This window comes from Hydractinia symbiolongicarpus, chromosome 2 (genome assembly GCF_029227915.1).
Source record: "Hydractinia symbiolongicarpus strain clone_291-10 chromosome 2, HSymV2.1, whole genome shotgun sequence".
Lineage (NCBI taxonomy): Eukaryota > Metazoa > Cnidaria > Hydrozoa > Anthoathecata > Hydractiniidae > Hydractinia > Hydractinia symbiolongicarpus.
In genome coordinates this window covers 31,637,830-31,664,045 of record NC_079876.1, presented here as the reverse complement: position 1 = coordinate 31,664,045, position 26,216 = coordinate 31,637,830, and the positions used below count along the sequence as shown (strand labels likewise).

The window sequence follows — 26,216 nt, the reverse complement described above, 5'->3', positions numbered from 1 at the left end:
GTCTCCCGCGTGGCAGGCGAGAATTCTACCACTGAACCACCAATGCGTTACTACTCATTTCCAAAATTTCCGAGTGACAGTGTATCACGTCCCGGTGTGTTAGTAGCCTTAACGGCATTTCAGACGTGTGATATTGAGATTTTCAAAATCTCCCAACAGGCAGGCGCTGTGGCTTAGCGGTTAAAGCGCCTGTCTAGTAAACAGGAGATCCCCGGTTCAAATCCGGGCAGTGCCTTTAGCAGTAATGTTGTGCTTTCTGGTTGGCCTTGTGGCAATGGCCAGCGGTTTGTCAGGCTGCGATGGCCGAGTGGTTAAGGCGTTTGACTAGAAATCAAATGGGATCTTCCCGCGTAGGTTCGAATCCTACTCGCAGCGGACGCAAAATGGTGTTTTTGACACGAACAGAAAGACAGAGCTAGTTCAAATTGTCAGAAAAAGCATGACATCTAAATTACTTAGTGGTGCGAACGTGTCCCGCATGGTCTAGTGGTTAGGATTTCTGGTTTTCACCCAGGCGGCCCGGGTTCGATTCCCGGTGCGGGAAGTGTACATTTTTTAAGTTAAGTTGCTCTCTCACGCGTTGATGTTATATACCCTGTGCGTGGATTCCGTCCTTGGCTGGGGATATAGCTCAGTGGTAGAGCATTCGACTGCAGATCGAGAGGTCCCTGGTTCAAACCCGGGTGTCCCCTACTAGTTGGCTTTTTGTCCTCTTCGGCACCTGAGTGGTGAGCTGGTGAATTATTCTGGTTACCCAGCAATTTCTGCTGCGATGGCCGAGTGGTTAAGGCGTTAGACTTGAAATCTAATGGGATCTTCCCGCGTAGGTTCGAACCCTACTCGCAGCGAATCTTCAAACATTCTTTTTGATCTGGTCAAGTGTCTATCACAACGTACAGACCTTTGCCATGTGATAGAATTGATCATGGCCGAGATAGCTCAGTTGGGAGAGCGTCAGACTGAAGATCTGAAGGTCCCTGGTTCAATCCCGGGTCTCGGCATTTTATCACTGCCCAGCAGGGCGGTTTGAGGTGGTGAATGCAAGCAGCCGTAGCACTTTTCCTCAGCTATGTTTTTTTATTTATTTTCCTTCCTTTCTTTTTTACGGAGGGTATTTTCTGGTGTAGGTAAAACACGATGCATTGGCGGGGAATCGAACCCCGGTCTCCCGCGTGGCAGGCGAGAATTCTACCACTGAACCACCAATGCGTTACTACTCATTTCCAAAATTTCCGAGTGACAGTGTATCACGTCCCGGTGTGTTAGTAGCCTTAACGGCATTTCAGACGTGTGATATTGAGATTTTCAAAATCTCCCAACAGGCAGGCGCTGTGGCTTAGCGGTTAAAGCGCCTGTCTAGTAAACAGGAGATCCCCGGTTCAAATCCGGGCAGTGCCTTTAGCAGTAATGTTGTGCTTTCTGGTTGGCCTTGTGGCAATGGCCAGCGGTTTGTCAGGCTGCGATGGCCGAGTGGTTAAGGCGTTTGACTAGAAATCAAATGGGATCTTCCCGCGTAGGTTCGAATCCTACTCGCAGCGGACGCAAAATGGTGTTTTTGACACGAACAGAAAGACAGAGCTAGTTCAAATTGTCAGAAAAAGCATGACATCTAAATTACTTAGTGGTGCGAACGTGTCCCGCATGGTCTAGTGGTTAGGATTTCTGGTTTTCACCCAGGCGGCCCGGGTTCGATTCCCGGTGCGGGAAGTGTACATTTTTTAAGTTAAGTTGCTCTCTCACGCGTTGATGTTATATACCCTGTGCGTGGATTCCGTCCTTGGCTGGGGATATAGCTCAGTGGTAGAGCATTCGACTGCAGATCGAGAGGTCCCTGGTTCAAACCCGGGTGTCCCCTACTAGTTGGCTTTTTGTCCTCTTCGGCACCTGAGTGGTGAGCTGGTGAATTATTCTGGTTACCCAGCAATTTCTGCTGCGATGGCCGAGTGGTTAAGGCGTTAGACTTGAAATCTAATGGGATCTTCCCGCGTAGGTTCGAACCCTACTCGCAGCGAATCTTCAAACATTCTTTTTGATCTGGTCAAGTGTCTATCACAACGTACAGACCTTTGCCATGTGATAGAATTGATCATGGCCGAGATAGCTCAGTTGGGAGAGCGTCAGACTGAAGATCTGAAGGTCCCTGGTTCAATCCCGGGTCTCGGCATTTTATCACTGCCCAGCAGGCCGGTTTGAGGTGGTGAATGCAAGCAGCCGTAGCACTTTTCCTCAGCTATGTTTTTTTATTTATTTTCCTTCCTTTCTTTTTTACGGAGGGTATTTTCTGCTGTAGGTAAAACACGATGCATTGGCGGGGAATCGAACCCCGGTCTCCCGCGTGGCAGGCGAGAATTCTACCACTGAACCACCAATGCGTTACTACTCATTTCCAAAATTTCCGAGTGACAGTGTATCACGTCCCGGTGTGTTAGTAGCCTTAACGGCATTTCAGACGTGTGATATTGAGATTTTCAAAATCTCCCAACAGGCAGGCGCTGTGGCTTAGCGGTTAAAGCGCCTGTCTAGTAAACAGGAGATCCCCGGTTCAAATCCGGGCAGTGCCTTTAGCAGTAATGTTGTGCTTTCTGGTTGGCCTTGTGGCAATGGCCAGCGGTTTGTCAGGCTGCGATGGCCGAGTGGTTAAGGCGTTTGACTAGAAATCAAATGGGATCTTCCCGCGTAGGTTCGAATCCTACTCGCAGCGGACGCAAAATGGTGTTTTTGACACGAACAGAAAGACAGAGCTAGTTCAAATTGTCAGAAAAAGCATGACATCTAAATTACTTAGTGGTGCGAACGTGTCCCGCATGGTCTAGTGGTTAGGATTTCTGGTTTTCACCCAGGCGGCCCGGGTTCGATTCCCGGTGCGGGAAGTGTACATTTTTTAAGTTAAGTTGCTCTCTCACGCGTTGATGTTATATACCCTGTGCGTGGATTCCGTCCTTGGCTGGGGATATAGCTCAGTGGTAGAGCATTCGACTGCAGATCGAGAGGTCCCTGGTTCAAACCCGGGTGTCCCCTACTAGTTGGCTTTTTGTCCTCTTCGGCACCTGAGTGGTGAGCTGGTGAATTATTCTGGTTACCCAGCAATTTCTGCTGCGATGGCCGAGTGGTTAAGGCGTTAGACTTGAAATCTAATGGGATCTTCCCGCGTAGGTTCGAACCCTACTCGCAGCGAATCTTCAAACATTCTTTTTGATCTGGTCAAGTGTCTATCACAACGTACAGACCTTTGCCATGTGATAGAATTGATCATGGCCGAGATAGCTCAGTTGGGAGAGCGTCAGACTGAAGATCTGAAGGTCCCTGGTTCAATCCCGGGTCTCGGCATTTTATCACTGCCCAGCAGGGCGGTTTGAGGTGGTGAATGCAAGCAGCCGTAGCACTTTTCCTCAGCTATGTTTTTTTATTTATTTTCCTTCCTTTCTTTTTTACGGAGGGTATTTTCTGCTGTAGGTAAAACACGATGCATTGGCGGGGAATCGAACCCCGGTCTCCCGCGTGGCAGGCGAGAATTCTACCACTGAACCACCAATGCGTTACTACTCATTTCCAAAATTTCCGAGTGACAGTGTATCACGTCCCGGTGTGTTAGTAGCCTTAACGGCATTTCAGACGTGTGATATTGAGATTTTCAAAATCTCCCAACAGGCAGGCGCTGTGGCTTAGCGGTTAAAGCGCCTGTCTAGTAAACAGGAGATCCCCGGTTCAAATCCGGGCAGTGCCTTTAGCAGTAATGTTGTGCTTTCTGGTTGGCCTTGTGGCAATGGCCAGCGGTTTGTCAGGCTGCGATGGCCGAGTGGTTAAGGCGTTTGACTAGAAATCAAATGGGATCTTCCCGCGTAGGTTCGAATCCTACTCGCAGCGGACGCAAAATGGTGTTTTTGACACGAACAGAAAGACAGAGCTAGTTCAAATTGTCAGAAAAAGCATGACATCTAAATTACTTAGTGGTGCGAACGTGTCCCGCATGGTCTAGTGGTTAGGATTTCTGGTTTTCACCCAGGCGGCCCGGGTTCGATTCCCGGTGCGGGAAGTGTACATTTTTTAAGTTAAGTTGCTCTCTCACGCGTTGATGTTATATACCCTGTGCGTGGATTCCGTCCTTGGCTGGGGATATAGCTCAGTGGTAGAGCATTCGACTGCAGATCGAGAGGTCCCTGGTTCAAACCCGGGTGTCCCCTACTAGTTGGCTTTTTGTCCTCTTCGGCACCTGAGTGGTGAGCTGGTGAATTATTCTGGTTACCCAGCAATTTCTGCTGCGATGGCCGAGTGGTTAAGGCGTTAGACTTGAAATCTAATGGGATCTTCCCGCGTAGGTTCGAACCCTACTCGCAGCGAATCTTCAAACATTCTTTTTGATCTGGTCAAGTGTCTATCACAACGTACAGACCTTTGCCATGTGATAGAATTGATCATGGCCGAGATAGCTCAGTTGGGAGAGCGTCAGACTGAAGATCTGAAGGTCCCTGGTTCAATCCCGGGTCTCGGCATTTTATCACTGCCCAGCAGGGCGGTTTGAGGTGGTGAATGCAAGCAGCCGTAGCACTTTTCCTCAGCTATGTTTTTTTATTTATTTTCCTTCCTTTCTTTTTTACGGAGGGTATTTTCTGGTGTAGGTAAAACACGATGCATTGGCGGGGAATCGAACCCCGGTCTCCCGCGTGGCAGGCGAGAATTCTACCACTGAACCACCAATGCGTTACTACTCATTTCCAAAATTTCCGAGTGACAGTGTATCACGTCCCGGTGTGTTAGTAGCCTTAACGGCATTTCAGACGTGTGATATTGAGATTTTCAAAATCTCCCAACAGGCAGGCGCTGTGGCTTAGCGGTTAAAGCGCCTGTCTAGTAAACAGGAGATCCCCGGTTCAAATCCGGGCAGTGCCTTTAGCAGTAATGTTGTGCTTTCTGGTTGGCCTTGTGGCAATGGCCAGCGGTTTGTCAGGCTGCGATGGCCGAGTGGTTAAGGCGTTTGACTAGAAATCAAATGGGATCTTCCCGCGTAGGTTCGAATCCTACTCGCAGCGGACGCAAAATGGTGTTTTTGACACGAACAGAAAGACAGAGCTAGTTCAAATTGTCAGAAAAAGCATGACATCTAAATTACTTAGTGGTGCGAACGTGTCCCGCATGGTCTAGTGGTTAGGATTTCTGGTTTTCACCCAGGCGGCCCGGGTTCGATTCCCGGTGCGGGAAGTGTACATTTTTTAAGTTAAGTTGCTCTCTCACGCGTTGATGTTATATACCCTGTGCGTGGATTCCGTCCTTGGCTGGGGATATAGCTCAGTGGTAGAGCATTCGACTGCAGATCGAGAGGTCCCTGGTTCAAACCCGGGTGTCCCCTACTAGTTGGCTTTTTGTCCTCTTCGGCACCTGAGTGGTGAGCTGGTGAATTATTCTGGTTACCCAGCAATTTCTGCTGCGATGGCCGAGTGGTTAAGGCGTTAGACTTGAAATCTAATGGGATCTTCCCGCGTAGGTTCGAACCCTACTCGCAGCGAATCTTCAAACATTCTTTTTGATCTGGTCAAGTGTCTATCACAACGTACAGACCTTTGCCATGTGATAGAATTGATCATGGCCGAGATAGCTCAGTTTGGCGTGCGTTAGTCTGGGGATTCATACATTTGGAAGTAACAAAAGGCCCATTGTTTTTCTTTTGTTACGTATTCCAATTTTTTCCAATTTCATGAATAGATCCTTTCATAGCGCATGAATAGAAATTCCAATTTTTTTGAATAGAATTGGAAATTCTTTTGTTCAAAATTTGGAATTCTATTGTGTCAAATTGGAAATTTGGAATGCGCTTTTCTCATTGGTTCGTTCTAAATTCGAAGAAAATAAAATGGCCGTTTGAAAGCGAAAGGATGCAACGGTTGGAGCAGTGCAAGATTATGTCGATTTGTTTGCTTTTTCTTGGTTTCTATCTGGAAATAAGTGTCTATACAATGGTCTAAACATTTGTAATTCTTCTTATGCTTTTGATAGCCAGTAAGTGCTGCTTGAAAGTTTGATTTAATAATGTCTTTGGGGAGTTTATGTCTCTGTGTTTGTGTTTGTGTGGCTAGCTAGCTGGCACTATGTTTTAGTTGTGTAGCTAGGCATCAAAAGTGATTTGCATTTGCTTTCTGTTTTTTGGGAAGTTTAGGTAGCCTTTAGTTTGTCTCTTGTGAATTAAGACTATGTGCTTTGACTGCGAGTTTGTCTATAAGCTCCCTAATAGGAAACGTTTGCTCAGCTTGTCTTTTGATGATGAATATAAAGCTAAACTTTCAGTTTGTGCTAATACTATACTCCCTGTGTTATATATATGTTGTATATTTTGTGCTTTCGCTAGGCAGTATTGGTTATTATTGTTGTTTTTTACACCAATATACCACATAAGTAGCTATATATAAGAGGATTTCTGTTGTCATTTATTACGTTAAAATGCCTAAAACTGGCTTGGACAAAAAAACCTGGGACAGGAGATTGTCCTTGTTTGCAAATGGAGAATATACGTTTGGTCGGGGACAGCAACCACCACCAAATTCTCTTTGGGCAAAGAAGATTGCTGTGATAAAACAATGCCCGAGACACAAGTGTATGTTAGACGTTGATCTGTTTGGGAATTTCATCAACTGTAGTTGTGGATTTCACACCATTCAGAAGCAAGTAAGGACTTTGTGTGAATAACGTTTTAAATTTAACTTGAATAACGCATTTCCTGTGAATTTTATCTGTATATGTATATGTGTGTGTGTGGGTTATTTTCACAACACACTCATACTAATTTTTCAAAGCAAGAAGGTCAACTTGTATATAATGCATTAATATATTTTGCATGTATAAACTGATGTGTCAAGAGATTTATGTGTATGTTTAACTAAACGCGTTTGTGTATGGATTGACATTATGTATATATATATATATATATAATTAATACTTTGACATTTTTAGTATCTATTGTTTAATGTTTTGTTTTCTACTAGTCGACATCGTCAAGTGCTAGAGAGAATGTGTCAACATCTGTTCTCACAACATCGGCATCTGCTGTATCTTCTTCCTCTGCGGTTGTTCGGAAACGATTCAATTACGCAAAACAAATATCTCCTGAGAAGTTCAGGGTAAGTTCCTAAATTATTATTTATAACAGATTAACTTAGAATTAAAAGTTTATTATGACAACAGCATAAAGGTTCATGTTATAGGACTGTTAGCTCAATTGGAAGAGCAATCACTTATTTTCAGTGAGAGGTTGTGGGTTCGAGTCCCATGCAGGCCATAATTAACCTTGAAATCTAATTGTTGTTGTCTTGGTCTTCTGATTTTTGTTGATAGTGTTCTTAATCCTTTAAGTTTATACTTAGGATTCAACATCAAGGTATTCTTATTGTCCAACGTTTAAACCAAAGAAGTCTTCGTTAAGCACATCAATTTCTACTGTTGGCCCTTGCACAACTACAATTGGGACAATAATTTCAACTGTAACAGAGGTAGCAACTAAGTTTTAATATATATAAGGATAAATAGTTAAACACGTATATTAAGCACGTATTAAACCTTTTTGTTATAAGTTTGTAACATTTATAAATGAAATTACATTACCTTATGACTTAAAGAAATGTATATAGCTTGTATATAATGGTTTTAATTTTTCAACATTTAAATTTAAAAAATAAATAACCGAATGTTTTAAACATAAAGTTACGATTTACTTCCTGTACTTAGGATTCACCATCAGTTCCTTTGAGTCAACCAACCTCTGTATTAAAGGAGTGCTCAACTTCATTAAGCATGCCGACTTCTACCAAAGTTTGTGCAACACTTTCACAAGTATCTGAGGTATTAAATCTAGATTTTAAGACGTAAACGTACATGATGACTTTTTGTATTGGAATATTTCAACGTCATGTATAGCTAGTAACTAATAACTAGAATAATCCATATGCTTTAAGAAGATGTATAGCATATCATTTCAATCCATGCGCGTGCACTTTTATATGCATGTTTCATATGAGATAGCTATGATATATTTTAATCCATACATTCCTTAAATCTAATTTCTATTCCATAACCATGTAGGGTTCGTGTAAATCATTTAAAAGTAGCACAACTATCGCAGTAGCACCCAATTCTTCACATGTTCCAACTGATACTCTGTTGGTAAGTTTGTCTAGCACCATCGCTATAAAGTTAGATGAGAATTTTTTTGTTATTCCTATTCCTTTTATGAGACATTGGCAGCAATTTTAAATGTGTTTAAATGCATTTTCATTGTATGCAGCCTCCATCTGATGTTACTGGCAGACTTCCTCGATATTGGAATCAAAATATGGCTCCTGCGGATCGCCATTGGGTCGCCAAACATCTCTTCTGCGGAACTGGGACGCTCGCAACGCCCGTTAGGCTTTGGAACTATCCACCAGCCGTTAACTTTGCAATTGCATCTAAACCCAAACCAGAGTCGTATTTCCTGCGTAGGATATACCTATGGATGCCACGACGCATGTTTACATTCGATTTTAAGTGCTGCAAAGAATCCTGCAACAGAAGCTTAAAATCGAACGGCATTTATAACAAAATTCGCCTTGTTCTGGACGTTACTGAGTACTACTACTTAGCAACTGAATACCTTATATGCTCTTGTGGATTCACTGTTTTGGCGTGGGACAACCGTATCTTAAACCAGCTACCCTACGGGATACGCGTAAAATTCCCAGCTCTCTTAACATACAAATACGCCTGTGATTCCAAGGTCATATCACTGCTGAAGTCAAGAACGTTGGGTAATAGTCCAACAGCGTTACACAACACTCTTGTAGAACTCCACAGCGAGTCGTGGATACGAAAAAATGTACAATACCTGTTTGATTGCCAGAAACACCGAAAGAGGTTGGCTTTCCATCAGAATCAAATACCTTCCTACGATGTCGCTGATTCTTTTCGCGTGCTACCACAGTCGAAGTGGTTTCTGGCTGCATTTGCTCGTGATGTCTGGTCAAGAATGGACAGTGTGAAGGCCGCCATCACGTCTGTATTTGGCGTCGTCCTAAAGATAGACTCAACGAAAAAAATCCTTAAGAAGCTATCTGGCGAAGCAAAAGGATCCGCCAGTTGGGTCACGAATGTAGGCAATGAATACGGCGCAATTCTTCAGAGCGTCGTCACGTCTTCCGAGTCCAACGAGTCTCTGAAGAAGATGGCAGATGGAATTGTGGACCGGTACGCCAAAGCAAACGTTACGCCTCCCATCATTCTCTATACAGACCGCGACTGCTGCTGTTATAATGGACCGTCAAAATTCAACGTCCTATTTTCTGCTTGGCCCAATCTTACAGTTAAGCTGGACATTTGGCACTTTATGCGTCGAATTTCCTTTGGATGCACATCCGAATCCCACCCATTGTATGGAGTTTTTATGGCAAAATTGTCGGGTAACTAAATGTTCACTAGATGCGGCATTGCCATTGTACTTTCTTTTTTCCTTTAAAATTACCTGTACACAATTTTAATTACCAGGTTGTCTGTTCGAATGGGACCAACAAGATTACGAGAATCTATTGAAGGCCAAGGAGCAGGAGCTAAAGGCACAAGGCATACGCGAACCATCGGAGAAGGCCGTCTTAACAGCACTGGGAAGAAAAGAATTGGCTAGGCATTGTCGTCGGCGTACACGAGGTAAATGTGTCATATCATTTGTTACGGTGGATTTTATATCTCCCACAGACAGTTATGCTGCAATCTCAAGTCATTTTTCATGTTACAGGTTCAGTGGAGACAAGGCAACTGCTGGAGGACTTAATTCTGTCCTTCACTGGCGTAACCGACTCCCTCGGTGTACCCCTACTAAAACCTGACGTAGTGGACATCTGGCATGAACAAAAAAAGCATCTAATCTGCATCCAAGATCCACCAGGCAGCCAGCTGTACACCAAGGTTGGAGTAATTAGGAAAGGAGGAATGACCTTACCGATTTATAGATGTTGGAGGGGCAGCACATCGGTGGAATGCTTTCATCGGCATTTATTAAATTTCGTGCCTGGTACTAGCGCAAATGCAGTAAACTTCCAGGCATACTTGCTGGAAGGTCTTTGTCGATGGAATTCCATGCGGAAAGATGGTGTTGCGGCTGTTTCTAGAGAATCATTAAGGTCCTTCGATATAGAGCTGGTGTCGAGATTCAACGATCTTCATTTGGACGTTCATGGAAATGTGGGAAACAGCCAATGTCCGCCGAACCAATACACTGGGGAAGCCATTGGCATGGAGTACCTGTTCCAACAACTGGATATCAACTTCACCGTTGATTACGTCGAACGTAATTTGGAAGACGGGGTGGAAGAAAACGTGGAGGATGAATATGATTCTGGCGTCGAGGACCGAGACTTTTTGGAAACAGATATTTCGGATGTAGTCGACGTGGAGGATGGAGGAAATTCAGAAAGTGAGAGTGAGGTTGAGAGTGAAGACGGAAGAGGGATTTCTGGTTGGCATAAAGTTGACGTTCTTGCTCGTGCTTTGCTGGCACTAAATGGCATCAGTGTCAGTGGTACAGATGCAAAAAACATTAAAGCCCTTTACGACAATCTGGAGGCATACGATAAAAAACCGTTGCTATACAAAACCATGATAAAAAGGCAGTCGAGAGGCCGGTTTTCTTCACGCAAACGAGAAGGTCACGTAGGAATCGTGGCGATGAAGAGATGTTTCTTGTCCGGCGCCTCTCCTGCTTTATCGCCATCAAAAAATAGGATCGTGGAAGCCCTGTGCATCCACCCTTCCAACGAAATCACGGCACATCGTACAACTACAATTGATGGCAGTAGGAAATACGACTCCCGCTGGAAGAGGATCATTGGCGAGTACAACAACATCCGTGCTCGCCTTTTTAACAGTTCTTTGCTGGAGGAGACTGGTTTGACATTGTACACCATAAACGAAACCACCTTGCGATTGTGGTTTAAAAATCAAACAAGAAGGGAGGAAATTTTAACTCTTCTTCAGGGTGTCCACCTATCCGACGGCAAAAAAACAGCTACAGAACCTCTTCCACCTCCTACTCCTCAATCCAACTCACAAGGCAACACTAACGTGGTTACTTACAAAAATCCTGAAGATCGCTCAGATATGGCCAAGCTAAAGTTTTTAAATCGAGATGGAGCCATCCCAGCACCTGACTTTGTAATTGAAGCAGATGAAGCGTCAGCTGCTACAACACCAGCACCAAAAAAAACACCTAGAAAAAGAGCATCTAAACCAAAGGTGCTACAAAGTCCGCCGACATTACAGCCGCCATTTATGGCGCCGATGTCATGCCCTGTGCCAGGTCCAATTTGCCAACCATACACTCCACCACATTTATACAATCCGTTTTCCCAATTACCAATGCAAATTCCGCACTTACAAATGCCCAACATGCTGCCATACCACCAGCCTCTTTCACCAATCATTGGTACACAACCTACGACATCTGTGAAACAGAAGAAGCCGCAAAAAGAGTACACCTGCCGCAAATGCAATCAACCAATGAAGGAAGGCCACGGACAATATAAAGGGGAACGATACTGTTCGTATGAACCTGATGCACCTTCCTATAACATTTGGTTAGAGCAGCGGCGTAAAGCGGACACAAAAGGAACAAAATAAGTTCATGTAATTTTTTATGTAAAACGGGTAACATATGCCCTTATTAACACACCACCACACCTTTTCTTTTTCCTTTTTCTTTCCCCCCTCTTTTCCCCCTTTTCTCCAGTCTTTTATGCCCCTTCCTTAGCTCAGTTGGGAGAGCGTCAGACTGAAGATCTGAAGGTCCCTGGTTCAATCCCGGGTCTCGGCATTTTATCACTGCCCAGCAGGGCGGTTTGAGGTGGTGAATGCAAGCAGCCGTAGCACTTTTCCTCAGCTATGTTTTTTTATTTATTTTCCTTCCTTTCTTTTTTACGGAGGGTATTTTCTGGTGTAGGTAAAACACGATGCATTGGCGGGGAATCGAACCCCGGTCTCCCGCGTGGCAGGCGAGAATTCTACCACTGAACCACCAATGCGTTACTACTCATTTCCAAAATTTCCGAGTGACAGTGTATCACGTCCCGGTGTGTTAGTAGCCTTAACGGCATTTCAGACGTGTGATATTGAGATTTTCAAAATCTCCCAACAGGCAGGCGCTGTGGCTTAGCGGTTAAAGCGCCTGTCTAGTAAACAGGAGATCCCCGGTTCAAATCCGGGCAGTGCCTTTAGCAGTAATGTTGTGCTTTCTGGTTGGCCTTGTGGCAATGGCCAGCGGTTTGTCAGGCTGCGATGGCCGAGTGGTTAAGGCGTTTGACTAGAAATCAAATGGGATCTTCCCGCGTAGGTTCGAATCCTACTCGCAGCGGACGCAAAATGGTGTTTTTGACACGAACAGAAAGACAGAGCTAGTTCAAATTGTCAGAAAAAGCATGACATCTAAATTACTTTGAATGATTTAATGTGCACACGTGCGTTTACGCGCACATCGTTAGAATTGAGGCTACCTAAGGTACCTAAGTCCTAAGTCCACTCTGAAACAGTGACAAGTAAACTTTGACAAGTTAAAATTTCCAGTAGCAAATATGGAGATAGCAGTTATGATTGCTTGTGGAAATTTTTATCAACAACATTTTGTATGGGTTATAAATTGTATGAAAAGAATTTAATTGTGGTCTTATGTCTTATGTCAGTCCCGCTCAGGCAGAATAAAGGAGAACACAGCAAAACAAATAATGTTAAGGCCAGGTATGCAGCGTAAGTTTTTAAAGCACCTTGTATACGATATCCAACTGATGGAAGTCTTGAACTTGAACTGGAAACCTGTACGTGTAAACAGTGTTCCACTTAGCTGTACCATCTCGCGTAGTTATTGTTTCTTTGCTGTCTTTTTTGGGAGTCGTTTGGACCTTCTTTGCTCTAGGTTTTCTGATATAAAACTGTACTGGTTGTCACAACGTACAACGTACAAAATAAGGTAGACTACCTTATAAAACAAAACTTATTCGGAAAAAATTTAAGTCGGACGAAAATATTAGTCGGATATTAGTTTTAGATATTAGTTTTAATCACCCCCAAAAAATTTAGTCACTTTGTCCGACTAAGTTTTGTCCGATAAGGTAAACATGTTTTCTTAACCAAAGTTCGGCTAATTGCGTTTACGTAATATATCCCTGATAAACAAATAATGAACAATGAAGTCTAAATTCTAGGAAATTGCACGTGATAAACGAAAAAGTATAAATTGTAAAATAGATTAAACTTGCTTTTTTTAAATTTATCTTTGTAGAGGTCACGCCATATCATCATGCATGTATACTGTATATATAGCCAATAGAAAAAAACTGGTTTAAAAGTCAATTGTTTTAGCTTCTTATTAGAACTTCTTCTATTGACTATGCTGTATAACAGTTAGTGTAATGGATTGAAAAATGCAGTTAAACTGCGCTAAAATTTAGAAAACAAGAAGGTTCAAAATCCGGGGCAAGATGGTTTACAAAGGATCGCTAAACAACTTTCTCAGTTTTTACTACATTCAAGCAGAAAAAAGATTTGTGATTTATTGTTATTATTTATCTTTAGTTCAAAGTTTTTATATTTCAACGCATGTAGCAGAAGTTATGCGTTTAAATATAAAATTTTAAAACTCAGACTAAGGTCCCGAATAGCAAGTGGGGGTTATTAAGCGGGAAGGGGGTGGCGTATTGTGTGTAAGATATAGTAAACGGGGAGAAGGGGGAAGAGCGGGGCATACTAGAAAACACGGCGGATCATAACGACAAAATGGCGCTTTATATATGAACGAATTATAAGTGCCAGAGAAACTGTCGAATATCTCGAGCAGATATTCGATATCAGATATTTGACTTTCGGCTAACTGCACGAATACTTAAAAATATTCTAATATGCATGATAATACAATTCATTTATTATCAATTTAAAAGTAAATTTTTTAGTCAAAAATAAAATCTGCGGCTGTTTTTGGTTATCCGTGCCATGTTAAAAACAAGGTTAAAACTTCTAAGCTCATGAGTTCTTTATTTACTTATGTTTTTTAATTTTAAATAGTGTCCACAGTCTTCTGCATAATTTTTTGATCTCGGTCTGGTAGTATACGGAATGAGAGAAAATGTTTTGGCACACTTTCATGAAAGCGAATCTTAACATAAACGTAAGTTCTTTTATTCTTTCCATTTTTTATGAGTAGTTTCATCATAAATGATGTTCAAATTCACACCAACAAGATGTCTTGTTATCTTCACTTAAGTATTTGACTCGCTATAAAAAATTCACTGTTTCTTTTCGAAATTTAAACTTTGTAGTTGTTGCAAGTGTGCGTAATGTTTCCTATATTTTTTCCTTTTTTAACCTGTCAACATAAAGAGAGGAGAATTACTAAATGAAATTTCTTAGACTTCATGGTTTGCACGCTTTGTTATTTCAGAATAGCAATAAAAAAATAAAGTCTAAAAATATTTGGATTTCGAAAGCAGATAAAAACTGCAATTTTTTTAACGAGGATTTACAGCGATTTTTTTGTATTTGCGGGTAGCCAAATTAGCTAAGCTTTCGGCGAGGATATCAAAATTCAGTTTTTGTTTAACGAAACCTGAGACACAAACGAACGTGAGAGCAAATCCCTAAAATTTAAATTCTAATCAAAGCAAACTCCGAATTAAAATCAACCAACAAAGTAACCAGTCAAAACGCGCCACAAGAAATTCGTTTGCGATCCAGCGTAATTTTTCCCACATTTAACTCTTCCCCTGTGGCAAAAAAACATTATGTTTGGTCTCCTGGCTAATTTGCGAGCTGCGTTACTTCACAGTGAAAAGAAACGAATTTAACACGATTTTATAAGACCCAGTATATTTTGACCTGATGCTGCCTGCACCATTTTGTTCTTGACAGTAAGAAATAGTAAAATGAAGGGTGCAAATTTTTAGACTAATGTCTGGTTTTTAAAAACTGTAAACTACATTATTAAATACAAAGTGTAATAAAAAGTTTTTAAAAGTTTTTTAAAAGCAAGAATCATCAGACCAAAATTGGGTAATAATACATGAACGTTTTGAGAGTATTTAAAATTTTTAATTAGTGTATTTTAATTAGAAAGATAAAAATTTCTGTCACCTACTAAATAATTAGTCACAATAACAATCACGTGCTATCTAAAAAATATAAATTCACTTGCGAAAATAAACTCCTGTCAATTTTTATTGATAGACATAATTCGCAAAAAATAACTTATATTGTACACTAAATAGCTACTAAAGGCTATGTTTTAAAAACCCACATTTTCCAACCTCGTCCCCAGGGCATCTTGTATCCTTTCCGACATCGGACGACGAAACGTAAAACGCCGAGCTTAGCAAGGTTATATATAAAACTTTGGTTCATTAAGACAAACCTCATTAAATATTACACCCAGGTAACACCGGTTATAAAAAAAGACAATAGGTGCTGGGAACGAGGTTTCCACTTTCGCGTGTTCCATAAAACTGGAAAAATATTTTTTGTAATTTAAGTCATCGCGAAATCGTTTTGATCTGCTAAATTAATTCCTGCGAAGTGCATTTTCTTTAACACGTGAAAATTAATTCCAACGAATATTATTAGTCCTCTTTAGATAACAATACTCAAATTTCTTAACCTCTTTTAATTACTCCGTTTACGGAATACGAGTCGTTATTTCAAACTAATGGGATTCTTTTTTTTATTTTATTTTATTTTATTTTTATTTTTTAGATATGATGTTAAAGCTGTACATCTTTGCAACAATTTTTTCATTGGTGTTGTGTACACGACATCCAGACGGCACCAAATACACTGAATGTTCACCAACCGAAACACGATGCGAATTTTGGCTTGTCATAAGAGAAGCATTGACCATGATATTTCATAAAGATTTAGTATATGCAGACAAAGGAAACTTATATCTCTATAATGAACATCCCGGGAATTACACTACAGAAGTAAGTTTCACACGCGTGCAAAACGCGTAACACGTGTGTAAAAAATTCAAACGTGGATGTTTTACACGCGCGTAAAGCGTTAATTGAAACTGACATATAAATTTGAAAAGAATTTTAATTTTAGAGTATTAGCTATTGTGTCGTTTTTTTGTTTGTAAAAGTTTTCTTCCCTGATACCTTTATTCAAAGTCTGTTGTGAGGTAGATTTTAATTGCTGAAATTCTAATTGATATGGCAAAATACACAAACAGTTGTTTTTTATAGGTGCTAGTCTCTTTCCCGTGACGATAGTGTTGTATCATCTTCTATAGTAATCTTTCACTTACAGTTGCTCTCAACTGTACTTTATGTTTGAAAAGCATGTTCTGAAATACAGGTACCTGTCGACGACGTAATAACAGCTGACGGTGTTAATCGAATGATTGAGTCAGTAAATGGAACGCTCCCTGGACCACCGATTGTGGTCTATGAAGGCCAAACTGTTGTTGTTCACATACGTAACACTCTTCTAAGCAACTCTGCAACAATTCATTTTCATGGTTTGCACCAGAAGGATACATCATTTTTTGATGGCATGCCATATATCACACAGTGTCCCATTGCTGCAGGACAGACATTTACACATCGATTCAAGGTACTAAGTGTCTTTTATTACCCATGTCTGCTCAACGTTATAGTTATTTCCTGTGTGTGGGGATCATAATCGCATATGTCTTTATTTTCACTAAGGCATCGCCAAAAGGTACATTCTGGTGGCACTCACATATTGGTTCGCAAAGAACAAATGGTGTCTACGGGGCCTTAATCGTCAAGGAAAGGTATCCCCCTGGTGTAATTCCGCCTACAGATATGATCATGACTGTTGGAGACTGGCACCATGAACCTGATAACACGGTGGGTGAAATGCTACTCTATGGTACTATTATGTTAATTTTTCCTGATGTGTAATAGGACTAAATAGCAAATTAATTTCTTCCATGCACGCCGTACATTCACCATTTAAAGTCGATGTGAAGTGGTGTGTCAGTTTTGTGGAACCACTACGTTGCTTTTAGGTTTATGTAAAAATGATTTATGGCAATTTCATTGGTCGAGATAAATACGAAACTACAGATACGTTGGATGGTGGGCATTTTAGTGGTGTGCCTTGGGTTTCCGCACTTATTAATGGAAAAGGAAGATATGTTGACCGACTAACCGGTGAGAGATTTTTCGATCAACAAGTTCCTTTCACCTTGTTTGATTTTTAAGAACTGTTCAACATATTTTGTTTTTCTTCTTCAGGACAAAAAATAATGGCACCGCTTACGTGGTTTAATGTTACCCAGGGCGGTAAATATCGGTTCCGTGTAATTGGCGCAGGTGCTATTTATCCACTTCGTGTTTCTGTGGATGGGCACATGATAAAGATGATCGCTACTGATGCATACGACTTTGAGCCTGTAGTTGTAGAATCTTTTGTTATTAATCCTGGCGAGAGGTATGATTTCTTGTTGGAAGCAAATCAATCGTATGGAAACTATTGGGTGCGAACAGTTAGTATGGAGGTATGTACTTTTATGTGAACGAAACTCTTTCTTCGGTAAATCTAACTGAAATACGACGTTACGCATCGGTCAGTTTTTGAAATTTGCAGGAGTTCGCCCGTCGCAGCTCGCAGCTACCATTTTTGGCTCACAGATGTACGGCGAGCATTATCACAAAGACTAGTCGGTGGCCCGTTGAAAAATACCCGGGTTTGCCCGCCCTGTATACACTGCATTTCTCGAGTCTCGCTACTGTGGTACCATTTTGCACAGAGACGTGCAATAAATTAAAATTAAGCACCTAAGTTTATGCCACAAAGATAGATTTACAGTCATTTGAATTCGAATTTTGTGTGATCATGCACCAGCTAAAAATTCATTTAGAAAAACAATCGCTATTATTTCATTCATTCTTTGAGCATGTTTCAGGAAATAATCTATTTGTTTGTTTTCCAGGCAAACGTTTCAGGACACAACGCTAAAGCAATTCTTCATTACAAACGCGCTCGTGATGATGAACCAACTACTGAAAGAAAAAAATGCACCAAGGAGAAGCCATGTAAAGTTTTGAACTGTCCTTTTAATAACTTCCCCGAAGAAGAGCACATAGAATGTATTCGAATTTCCGAGTTAAAGGCAAACAGATATAATGACCCTGTGCCAGCTTGGGAAAAAGATTCGGAAGAGCATTTTTTAAATTTTGCATTTCCTGGCGAAAAAGTTACGCCGGGCTCAGTAAATGGAAGGAAGTTCGAGTATCCTGGAGTGAATTCGTTATTCCAAAGTGGCCAGGTAAGTAAGTTATGAATCTATAAGGACATTTTCACTGATATTAGGGCTTCTAGTAAAATAATTTTTTTTAATTTATTTCCTCTTGGTTACCATAGATTCAGTAAAAATGGAACAGTAATTTTGGAATCCCAAATGAAAATTTTTATCTTTTAACACGGTTCAAATAACACACCAAATAAATTCATATCGCTTTTTAACTAATTTCTCAACATCCCGCCATATGAAAATCTGGCGGCTGTCGACACAAGAACAGCGTCAAATTTAAAGTTAAAAACTCACAACTGCACAAATACATTCTTTTTTAGATTTCTCTTCTAAACATTGTCAGGATTAAATTAAGTTTGAATTAGGTACATTTAGGTAAATTTTCTTAGATTGGTCAGATGAAAGATTTTGATTGCGCAAATCATGATTGCGGTGACGATAAGATCTGCTACTGTCATTATCAACTTACTTTACCTTACAATAAAACCATCCAAATGGTCTGGATGAATATGGGTTCAGGAGCTGGGTGGGCACATCCAATTCATATACATGGCCACAGTTTTTACTTGTTGAAGCTGGAATACTCCACCACAGATAATAAAACTGGAAAGTTACTAAAACCAACGCCAGATATTAGCTGCGGAGGAGGCCTAAATTTCTGTAACAGGTATAGTTGTTATTTACTTATTGTATTATTTACACGCCTTTTTCTGTTAAGAAAGAAGATTTTAATTCAATTAAAGTAAACAGTTAAGGGTCATCGTTCAGAACCCCGATAAGCTTGACCCCAGCAAAATGCAGCGCCATTGAGAACTAAATAGCCCTAGGGACCTAAGACTGGATCCCTGGCACGTTTTTTACAAGTGAGAAGTTCAAGTAAACTTTTAATGGGGGAAAGGTGATTGCTATATCAGTGGCTTTTCTAACCTTCTTCACCTGTTTTTTTGCCAGTTCTTGAAGAAATTCACTTTCCAGCCCTCTTCGCCTGTTTTTTGCCAGTTCTTGAAGAAATTCCCTTTCCAGCCTTCTTCGCCTGTTTTTTGCCAGTTCTTGAAGAAATTCACTTTTCAATCTTCTTCACCTGTTTTTTTGCCAGTTCTTGAAGAAATTCACTTTTCAATCTTCTTCACCTGTTTTTTTGCCAGTTCTTGAAGAAATTCACTTTTCAAGCTTTCTTGTGTGGACAAGCAAAGATATAAGAAGGTCCATGCTTCTTTTCATGCATATATGGTCGAAGTCAACTTAGGAGTTGACTAAAGTTTTTTGTGAGCGTAACTGTGTTATTTACTTCAGTGGTAAATGGAAAGATCCTTCCTGGGAAAATGGAAATGTTCCTGGGCTCAACTTAAAGGATCCAATACGAAAAGATACAGTGATTATACCAACCGGTGGATATGCTGTATGTCATTATTAAATTCTTTACATAACTTTAAAAAAGTATTTTTGTTTATGATTTTGTTTGAAAGTCTAAAATCCAGATTTTATTAACGCTACCCCCTCACGTATTTCCATCCCCTGAATCCCTTAAACATTCATCACTTAAGCGTGTGTCAAAACCACCGTGCTTCTTAAACTTGCTCATTAGGTAGCCGAGAGGGCTTAGAAATTGTTCCTCTTGAACTATAAACATTACACCTACCTACTTCCACGGAGACAATAAACACTCCTTTGTATAATTTGCCATTCTTTAACTTTGTTGATGTATTTGTGTAGGTCCTTCGGATTCGTAGCAACAATCCTGGCAAGTGGTTTCTCCATTGTCATATTGAAGTGCACGCACTTGATGGTATGGGTATGGTTATTAACGAAGCTCCCGAAATTCCGATAAATCGTCCGAAAGGATTTCCGGTTTGTAATCATTTTTACGATGATCACAGCAGAGATGTGGAATACACCGAGAAAGAAATTATCAAAGGTTAGTATTACCCTTCGCCAATCAATGCCATGGGAACCAGTACTTGCTTTTTCAGCAAAAGGCTGTCATATCGTACATAAGTATTCCTCTGATGTTGAAAATCAGTTGTAACATTTAGTGTTTTATTTCAACATCTTTTAAACTTCTTTTTAGAAGAATCAAGAGAAAATAAGACATCTGCTAAAACTGACACAGTTGATACATTAGAAGGTACGGTAGCCTGTCCGAACAGAGACTCCCTTCTTATCATAGTTGCTGCTGTTATGGGTGCGATCATTGTGATACAACTGCTTATAATTTTTACCTGTTATCTGACAACACGACCAAAAGCAGACTCTGGGAAAACGTGATAAATCATACGTTGATTGTTTTCATCAAACGCAAATTTTTTCCTACCTTGACATGCTAACTTTTGCGAGTTTCGTGCTGGCTCATAAAATTAAATAGACACGAAAAAATATCTTTTTTAGCGTCAAAGATTTCGCAAAAAAAAAAAAAGATATACGTTTTGTTTTTACTCACCGCGTTTCTAATAACATCAAGCACAGTTCGCAAATCTTTCCTTACACACGAAACAAATATTTCTCTTCGAATTGCGAAAATTTATACAGCTTCCGTTTGTACATTTAATGCGATTCAGGTTTTTTTCATCTACTTTGTAAAAACGCTTCTTATGTAAGAAATAACAGATATAAATAAAACGCCTTGCATTCCATTGTTTATTCCAAAGAAAGGTAAAAAAATACAAGTCAGATAAAATCCATCTTTCATGTAAATTAGTATTAAGTTACAGTAGGTGCAAATAAAGAGTGTCCTCTCTACATAATTTCCCACAAATAAAAAAAATACTTTTAAAAGTAAATAACAAAAATAAAATTGTTTTACAAAATAAATACAATTCTATATGAACCAATAAAATGTAGATATTACAAATAATACACAAGTCATTAAAAAACAATATCATACATCTCTTGTGATCCACTCAAAGGAGGAGTTAACCACGTGATCGAAATAGAACGGGGGAACTAATCAAAACTTGGATTTTAAATCTTCCATGCGTTACGCACCATCAAGTTAAAGTAGGCATCGTTGTCTATATTAGCACTGACACCGGCGTAGTAGTTGATAAACTCTTCTTCAGTGACCTATCGTACAGAAAGTAGTTATATTGTTTGTTATATATAAATTCAAGTTTACTACCCCTCCTCTCGTAAGCATAAGGTCCTTTGACAAATGACTTCTAACTATATAGACGCAGATTTTATGTGCAGCTCGGTTTTTAAATCAGCTTTATTAAATTACGGCCTCTATTCAGTAATATTCTTTTAAAATGTAATTGTAATAGCGACTGTGACAAGCGTTCCCAGGGGTTTGTATACACAGGGGTGTCCCCAGCCTTTTAGGGGGTAAAATATGTCTGACTAAGTTACCTTGCCGTCTCTTTTGGCCTCATCAGGCTCAAACGATTTCAAGAACTCCGTGAATACTTGACTCTCATCCCATTCACCATTTTTGTATTTTGGATGCTCGGTAACTTTATAAACACGTTTTAAATCTTTAGCATCAAGTATACCATCTCCACTTCTGTCTGCTTTCTTGAAAGCTTCTTTGACAACTTTTAATCGACTTTCATTCAAGTTTCCCTAAATGCAAAAAAGTATAAAGAGGTGTATGGCTGATATGCAAAATGTTAATGCTTTTATAGGAATATATTATTTGCAGGGTGAATATTTGTGAAACATTTTTCACAAACGTTATTTTTGTGGATTTAAGTCTTCCAATGCAAAACGTTTTGATTTTCTATTTCTTTTTGTATTTAGACTCTTATGAGCTAAACCATTGAGTTTTTTCTTATCCGTTTAAAAATACCTTTTCTTCTAAAAGCTACAAGGCAAAATACTGATTTGTTTCTGCTAAGATTGCTGTATTTTCAGCATCTGTTAAGAGAAGTTCTACAAAAAATTTATTCTACAAAAAATTTATTATGCAAATAATTTGTTTTTTAAAGTATTGTCTTCGGCAGTAACAAATGCGCTTATACAAAAAAAAAATATTTTCTACAAGGATTAAGTATATATATATATGGTTCAGATTTAACATAAGTTCAGAATAAGTATTACTGCATATTATGATTGCATAAAAATTGAAGTTGTAAACTAACTCCTCTATTAACTTTTAGAACGTTCTGTAAACACATAAAGTCAAAAAAAAAAAAAAAACAGCAAAAGATGTTAACTTACTCTTAACCCAAGCAAAAATTCATCAAAAGAAAGAGCACCACTTCCATCTTTATCAAACGAATTAAACAATTCCTGACTTTTCTAAAATAATAAAGGATAGTTTAAATTTTGCAAAAACTTAACAGCATTTAAAAAAATCATTTATAAATGGTATACCTCTTTGCTGAAATCTAGTTGATAATCTGTAATACCCTCGAAAAATTCTTCAAAGGATAAGCTTTTGTTACCATCATCGTCATAAATACGGAAAGTTCTAAAATAAATTATCAATACTTAATTATTAGCTGGTTAGGCCAGTGGAAGAATCCACTTAGACAGGAGAACAAAAGAAATGATCTGTTTGCTAGCCCCTATTGTATAGAGCTTGTAACACTGAGCGAGAAATATATTGGAATATTTTAACAAACGGTTATTGCTATTGCGGCTTAAGGTTTTTAATGGCATCATCAACCTGTTTGTTTCAAAATGGGTAGGTGGGCCCAGCTTAGAGAAATTTGTCTAATTTCAGTTTTATGTGGTCTCTTGCTGTGCATGCAGTAGATGATATCAGATATTTTCACCTGTTTGGCCTTAAGTGACACACACAATAGTAGCCTATTATTATATAGGTTGTTATTATTATTATAATGTTTATTAATTATTTCTTTTTGAATATTTATGCCCAACACTTGAGTGATGAACATTTAAAAATGTTTCGGTCTGCTTAAGGTAAAAAACATTTTTCTTGTAAATAAATCAATGCAAAAAGAATAACCAAAATATTATGATCAGTACCCTGAAATGTTGACTCTTTATATTTTAGCTAAGCACCTCCACGACGTGGGTTAACCAACAACTTTATAACAATAAGAGGACTCTGTATTTACTCAGAAAAATTGAACCAACTTGTAAATAAAAATTAGGAATAAGCATGTGAAAAGTGTTTCAAAAAAGTAAAAAGGTCCTAAATGCAATAGCTGTGTATTTTAAGCATTCACAGCATAATCTTTTGAAGTTCATATCTTTGATTATATTAATTATTTAATATTGAATTTCACCTGTCTTTCACAAAAAAATTAATAAAGAGTTTAAAATTCTATTTTCAATTCTATGACTTTTCCTGATTCAGTGTTAAGATATTTATTGTTTTATTAATAATTAACTAGGTCTTTTAAATTATATTTATTTCCACGATTAATTTATATTAAGACAATATTAAGACATCATATAACCGAACCAGGTTATAACTATTAAACATCATCGTAAAATTGTTTGTGTAGGTTTTTCACATAAATTGGAGAACAACAAAAATATTGTCACTCAAAAAATACAATATCGCCTCCACCTAGCTAGCTAACAGCTAATTAAGGCAAAACTATAAAACATTACATATTTAATTTAAGTGAAACTAGCTAGCTTTTTAAACGATTATACAGGGTTGTGACCTCCTAAACAGCCCAATATGGCATAACAATGTAAATGTAAGGACTTGATTTGAAAACACCCAGTGGAGCAATAAAATCAGACATTATTAAGAGGCGATTCTTTTAAAGTGTAACTTCTGCTAGATTCACATTTTATCTGCACTTATCTAGCTGACTGTAGTTAAATGGTGAGGCAACAGTGCCTAATATGGGGCAATGACCATCAAAGATTTGCGTTTTGATTTAATATTATGTATTAGCTTAGTAATTTCAAGCTCCTTTTTGAGAGGAAAATGTTTATGCCTAACAAAACAGCAAAGTGCAGCCAACATAAGAAAACTAACCTTCCAATTCCTTTAATCGAGGATGCCCCACGTTCCAACACTTTTGCACGAAATTCGTCCATCGACATTTTGATTAACTGAGTGAGTGAAGTTTAGGTGTTCTTTTGGAGAGAAAAAAGGCGTGTGTGAGCTTCCCAAGAAACCGCTGTTTTGCATCCAAGAACAACGGGCACAACAGTAAATCATCGTCCATTGATGAACAGTTATTGTAATAACGTGGCCTGCCCATATGTTTAAGTTAACAATTGTATGCTTTTAATTGTACTTTAAAGCGTGTGACCCAGTTTACTATTGTAAACTTAATCAAGCGCGTTAGGATTTAGTGCTCTTCTTCGTAGGTATTTTGCAATGTTCCGCGGTGTTGCAAAGCTAGAAAACGAGATTACAAATCAGCGTGTCTCAAATAACGCCCTTCCTTTTTCAACCCAGTTTTTTTAAAAAAGAAATATTTTACGAAATGCTGATTAAACAATTTTTCCCATCCTTAACGTAAATAAGGAAAGAAGTACTTTGGATGCCAAATGACCAGGTAGCAAGGGCGGCAAAACACGATCAGGGAAAAAAGATGTAATAATTAATACAAATAAATATTTTTTCATGTTTTAGTGTTTCATATCGCCATTGTGTAACCTCCTGCGTACGCGCAATAGGGTTATTATTGTGTGTAAATCATGTGTTATATGTATATGCATCTAGAAGAAGGGGGTCCTCCGTTATCTCCGCCCTAGCCACACATCAGGAAAAGAAAAACAGAAAGGGAAAAAAAGCCCTGTGAGCGAGATAGCCCATCTCGCTCCAAGAGCTTCTTTTTCTCTTTCTTTTTTCTCAAGTAACCCTGCATGCTTATTTTGAAAGAAGAATAAAATGTATTTTTTATCACTTTGACCGGAATCCGGAATGAAAACAATCTAAAATAATTTTTATTTCAACGGAAACCTAACATATCCTAGAATTAGAGATCGCAATAAACAATATGTATACACAAAACTTTTCCTTCATACCTCAACTCTCAAATTATTCGCTTTCATACCTTCTTTGTTTTTAGTTCAATCTATTTTTCATATTTTATCACTCATATTTTATCATTCATATTTTATCACTCATATTTTGTCACTCATATTTTATCACTCATATTTTGTCATACATATTGTACATTCTTGTCATTATTGCAATATACTTTCTGATTTTTTTCTAATGGCTTTTTACTCCTTTTAAAGAAGTATTCAAAATTTCCTGATCAAAAATTTTTATGATTTAAACAAATAACCTGCCATATAATGATAGTTAAATCACTACGTTACAGGGACAGCTATTTAACCTCGTCTCAATTTTAATTATTTAGACGAATTATTAAAAAAACTAACTAACACTGGCAATGAGGTTGACCCCTATTTAAATTAAAATTGTGAAGCCATAACAACCTCGTCCCCAGGGCATCTTGTATTTGTTTGACATGTTCGTATCATCGCCATCCGGTTGTCAGAAAGGTACAAGATGCCCTTGGGAAGAAGTTGATGGCATAAGTATTATGGTTCTAACCTCATACTCAAGACGTCTTGTTAGTTCTGAGAAGGAGTGTATAATAACGCAGTTATGACATGCTTCTTAGCAAAAATAAGAACAAAGTAACGAAGCTGCTAGTGTCAAATGCGTACCTTTGTGCTTCACGTACATACAAGTCACTTATTTTTAATTTATGTGTTTGACCAAATCAATTTTGCTGCAAGAACCGAGCTTTGTTTAAAGCTTACCTCCTGGGATACAACAATTTGGCTTCATATAAAAGAGCTTGAAAGTTGTCTATAAATGTTTTGTTTTTTTGAGAAATCTTAATTGGCTCTTAAGTTTTCTGACTTTGAAGTTTTGATAATTATGCTAGTTCATGCATGACATCATGTATCAGTGCAGATTAAAGGGTTTATCAAGGTATTTGGTGATGTAAATGTTTTTACCTATCAAGTTGATACTTACATCATATTTACATGAATATTAATACTTAGTTATCCTGATTATCATTCATACCAGCAATTGATTCTAAGCATCTAA

The 26,216-nt window shown here is 38.9% G+C and overlaps 3 protein-coding genes and 31 non-coding genes across 34 annotated transcripts; 33 read left to right on the top strand and 1 right to left on the bottom strand.

Moving 5' to 3' along the window:
* Positions 1-162: 162 nt before the first annotated feature.
* On the top strand, positions 163-235 carry Trnat-agu (transfer RNA threonine (anticodon AGU)). Its single transcript has one exon. It is a non-coding gene; the product is annotated as a tRNA-Thr (tRNA).
* Positions 236-293: 58 nt separating this feature from the next.
* Positions 294-375, top strand: Trnas-aga (transfer RNA serine (anticodon AGA)). Its single transcript has one exon. It is a non-coding gene; the product is annotated as a tRNA-Ser (tRNA).
* Positions 376-472: 97 nt separating this feature from the next.
* On the top strand, positions 473-544 carry Trnae-uuc (transfer RNA glutamic acid (anticodon UUC)). Its single transcript has one exon. It is a non-coding gene; the product is annotated as a tRNA-Glu (tRNA).
* Positions 545-620: 76 nt separating this feature from the next.
* Trnac-gca (transfer RNA cysteine (anticodon GCA)) lies at positions 621-692 on the top strand. Its single transcript has one exon. It is a non-coding gene; the product is annotated as a tRNA-Cys (tRNA).
* Positions 693-766: 74 nt separating this feature from the next.
* Positions 767-848, top strand: Trnas-uga (transfer RNA serine (anticodon UGA)). The gene has a single exon. It is a non-coding gene; the product is annotated as a tRNA-Ser (tRNA).
* Positions 849-928: 80 nt separating this feature from the next.
* On the top strand, positions 929-1,001 carry Trnaf-gaa (transfer RNA phenylalanine (anticodon GAA)). Its single transcript has one exon. It is a non-coding gene; the product is annotated as a tRNA-Phe (tRNA).
* A 324-nt stretch (positions 1,002-1,325) lies between these two features.
* Positions 1,326-1,398, top strand: Trnat-agu (transfer RNA threonine (anticodon AGU)). The gene has a single exon. It is a non-coding gene; the product is annotated as a tRNA-Thr (tRNA).
* A 58-nt stretch (positions 1,399-1,456) lies between these two features.
* Trnas-aga (transfer RNA serine (anticodon AGA)) lies at positions 1,457-1,538 on the top strand. The gene has a single exon. It is a non-coding gene; the product is annotated as a tRNA-Ser (tRNA).
* Positions 1,539-1,635: 97 nt separating this feature from the next.
* Trnae-uuc (transfer RNA glutamic acid (anticodon UUC)) lies at positions 1,636-1,707 on the top strand. Its single transcript has one exon. It is a non-coding gene; the product is annotated as a tRNA-Glu (tRNA).
* Positions 1,708-1,783: 76 nt separating this feature from the next.
* On the top strand, positions 1,784-1,855 carry Trnac-gca (transfer RNA cysteine (anticodon GCA)). The gene has a single exon. It is a non-coding gene; the product is annotated as a tRNA-Cys (tRNA).
* Positions 1,856-1,929: 74 nt separating this feature from the next.
* Positions 1,930-2,011, top strand: Trnas-uga (transfer RNA serine (anticodon UGA)). Its single transcript has one exon. It is a non-coding gene; the product is annotated as a tRNA-Ser (tRNA).
* An 80-nt stretch (positions 2,012-2,091) lies between these two features.
* On the top strand, positions 2,092-2,164 carry Trnaf-gaa (transfer RNA phenylalanine (anticodon GAA)). The gene has a single exon. It is a non-coding gene; the product is annotated as a tRNA-Phe (tRNA).
* A 324-nt stretch (positions 2,165-2,488) lies between these two features.
* Positions 2,489-2,561, top strand: Trnat-agu (transfer RNA threonine (anticodon AGU)). The gene has a single exon. It is a non-coding gene; the product is annotated as a tRNA-Thr (tRNA).
* A 58-nt stretch (positions 2,562-2,619) lies between these two features.
* Trnas-aga (transfer RNA serine (anticodon AGA)) lies at positions 2,620-2,701 on the top strand. The gene has a single exon. It is a non-coding gene; the product is annotated as a tRNA-Ser (tRNA).
* Positions 2,702-2,798: 97 nt separating this feature from the next.
* On the top strand, positions 2,799-2,870 carry Trnae-uuc (transfer RNA glutamic acid (anticodon UUC)). The gene has a single exon. It is a non-coding gene; the product is annotated as a tRNA-Glu (tRNA).
* A 76-nt stretch (positions 2,871-2,946) lies between these two features.
* Positions 2,947-3,018, top strand: Trnac-gca (transfer RNA cysteine (anticodon GCA)). Its single transcript has one exon. It is a non-coding gene; the product is annotated as a tRNA-Cys (tRNA).
* A 74-nt stretch (positions 3,019-3,092) lies between these two features.
* Positions 3,093-3,174, top strand: Trnas-uga (transfer RNA serine (anticodon UGA)). Its single transcript has one exon. It is a non-coding gene; the product is annotated as a tRNA-Ser (tRNA).
* Positions 3,175-3,254: 80 nt separating this feature from the next.
* Positions 3,255-3,327, top strand: Trnaf-gaa (transfer RNA phenylalanine (anticodon GAA)). Its single transcript has one exon. It is a non-coding gene; the product is annotated as a tRNA-Phe (tRNA).
* A 324-nt stretch (positions 3,328-3,651) lies between these two features.
* Positions 3,652-3,724, top strand: Trnat-agu (transfer RNA threonine (anticodon AGU)). Its single transcript has one exon. It is a non-coding gene; the product is annotated as a tRNA-Thr (tRNA).
* Positions 3,725-3,782: 58 nt separating this feature from the next.
* Positions 3,783-3,864, top strand: Trnas-aga (transfer RNA serine (anticodon AGA)). The gene has a single exon. It is a non-coding gene; the product is annotated as a tRNA-Ser (tRNA).
* Positions 3,865-3,961: 97 nt separating this feature from the next.
* Positions 3,962-4,033, top strand: Trnae-uuc (transfer RNA glutamic acid (anticodon UUC)). The gene has a single exon. It is a non-coding gene; the product is annotated as a tRNA-Glu (tRNA).
* Positions 4,034-4,109: 76 nt separating this feature from the next.
* Positions 4,110-4,181, top strand: Trnac-gca (transfer RNA cysteine (anticodon GCA)). The gene has a single exon. It is a non-coding gene; the product is annotated as a tRNA-Cys (tRNA).
* A 74-nt stretch (positions 4,182-4,255) lies between these two features.
* Positions 4,256-4,337, top strand: Trnas-uga (transfer RNA serine (anticodon UGA)). The gene has a single exon. It is a non-coding gene; the product is annotated as a tRNA-Ser (tRNA).
* An 80-nt stretch (positions 4,338-4,417) lies between these two features.
* Trnaf-gaa (transfer RNA phenylalanine (anticodon GAA)) lies at positions 4,418-4,490 on the top strand. The gene has a single exon. It is a non-coding gene; the product is annotated as a tRNA-Phe (tRNA).
* Positions 4,491-4,814: 324 nt separating this feature from the next.
* Trnat-agu (transfer RNA threonine (anticodon AGU)) lies at positions 4,815-4,887 on the top strand. The gene has a single exon. It is a non-coding gene; the product is annotated as a tRNA-Thr (tRNA).
* A 58-nt stretch (positions 4,888-4,945) lies between these two features.
* On the top strand, positions 4,946-5,027 carry Trnas-aga (transfer RNA serine (anticodon AGA)). Its single transcript has one exon. It is a non-coding gene; the product is annotated as a tRNA-Ser (tRNA).
* Positions 5,028-5,124: 97 nt separating this feature from the next.
* Trnae-uuc (transfer RNA glutamic acid (anticodon UUC)) lies at positions 5,125-5,196 on the top strand. Its single transcript has one exon. It is a non-coding gene; the product is annotated as a tRNA-Glu (tRNA).
* A 76-nt stretch (positions 5,197-5,272) lies between these two features.
* On the top strand, positions 5,273-5,344 carry Trnac-gca (transfer RNA cysteine (anticodon GCA)). The gene has a single exon. It is a non-coding gene; the product is annotated as a tRNA-Cys (tRNA).
* A 74-nt stretch (positions 5,345-5,418) lies between these two features.
* Positions 5,419-5,500, top strand: Trnas-uga (transfer RNA serine (anticodon UGA)). Its single transcript has one exon. It is a non-coding gene; the product is annotated as a tRNA-Ser (tRNA).
* A 2,533-nt stretch (positions 5,501-8,033) lies between these two features.
* On the top strand, positions 8,034-9,525 carry LOC130630686 (uncharacterized). The gene has a single exon (XM_057444266.1). It carries the CDS (start codon positions 8,246-8,248, stop codon positions 9,422-9,424), a length of 1,179 nt encoding a protein of 392 aa, XP_057300249.1. The 5' UTR covers positions 8,034-8,245; the 3' UTR covers positions 9,425-9,525.
* A 2,620-nt stretch (positions 9,526-12,145) lies between these two features.
* Positions 12,146-12,218, top strand: Trnat-agu (transfer RNA threonine (anticodon AGU)). The gene has a single exon. It is a non-coding gene; the product is annotated as a tRNA-Thr (tRNA).
* A 58-nt stretch (positions 12,219-12,276) lies between these two features.
* Trnas-aga (transfer RNA serine (anticodon AGA)) lies at positions 12,277-12,358 on the top strand. Its single transcript has one exon. It is a non-coding gene; the product is annotated as a tRNA-Ser (tRNA).
* A 1,731-nt stretch (positions 12,359-14,089) lies between these two features.
* LOC130630684 (uncharacterized) lies at positions 14,090-20,660 on the top strand. The gene is made up of 11 exons (XM_057444264.1): positions 14,090-14,161; positions 15,739-15,965; positions 16,342-16,599; positions 16,695-16,859; positions 17,021-17,165; positions 17,250-17,512; positions 17,948-18,283; positions 18,658-18,935; positions 19,562-19,667; positions 19,982-20,183; positions 20,337-20,660. Exons 2-11 carry the CDS (start codon positions 15,741-15,743, stop codon positions 20,531-20,533), a joined length of 2,175 nt encoding a protein of 724 aa, XP_057300247.1. The 5' UTR covers positions 14,090-14,161; positions 15,739-15,740; the 3' UTR covers positions 20,534-20,660.
* Positions 20,661-20,932: 272 nt separating this feature from the next.
* Positions 20,933-24,357, bottom strand: LOC130630685 (calcyphosin-like protein). Its single transcript, XM_057444265.1, has 5 exons — positions 24,171-24,357; positions 22,580-22,676; positions 22,424-22,504; positions 21,614-21,826; positions 20,933-21,328 (listed from the first exon to the last, which is right to left on the bottom strand). Exons 1-5 carry the CDS (start codon positions 24,236-24,238, stop codon positions 21,227-21,229), a joined length of 561 nt encoding a protein of 186 aa, XP_057300248.1. The 5' UTR covers positions 24,239-24,357; the 3' UTR covers positions 20,933-21,226.
* Positions 24,358-26,216: the final 1,859 nt, after the last annotated feature.

What these genes read in the sequence shown, in the direction of transcription:
- LOC130630686 (XM_057444266.1), top strand. Translation starts at nt 8,246, where the DNA reads ATGCATTTTCATTGTATGCAGCCTCCATCTGATGTTACTGGCAGACTT.
- LOC130630685 (XM_057444265.1), bottom strand. Translation starts at nt 24,238, where the DNA reads ATGTCGATGGACGAATTTCGTGCAAAAGTGTTGGAACGTGGGGCATCC. An exon ending in TCGATTAAAGGAATTGGAAG is followed by an intron (nt 22,677 to 24,170) that starts GTTAGTTTTCTT and finishes AATTTATTTTAG; the next exon opens with AACTTTCCGTATTTATGACG. An exon ending in AGGCCAAAAGAGACGGCAAG is followed by an intron (nt 21,329 to 21,613) that starts GTAACTTAGTCA and finishes TCTGTACGATAG; the next exon opens with GTCACTGAAGAAGAGTTTAT.
- LOC130630684 (XM_057444264.1), top strand. Translation starts at nt 15,741, where the DNA reads ATGATGTTAAAGCTGTACATCTTTGCAACAATTTTTTCATTGGTGTTG. An exon ending in TGCGAACAGTTAGTATGGAG is followed by an intron (nt 17,513 to 17,947) that starts GTATGTACTTTT and finishes TTTGTTTTCCAG; the next exon opens with GCAAACGTTTCAGGACACAA. An exon ending in TACCAACCGGTGGATATGCT is followed by an intron (nt 19,668 to 19,981) that starts GTATGTCATTAT and finishes GTATTTGTGTAG; the next exon opens with GTCCTTCGGATTCGTAGCAA.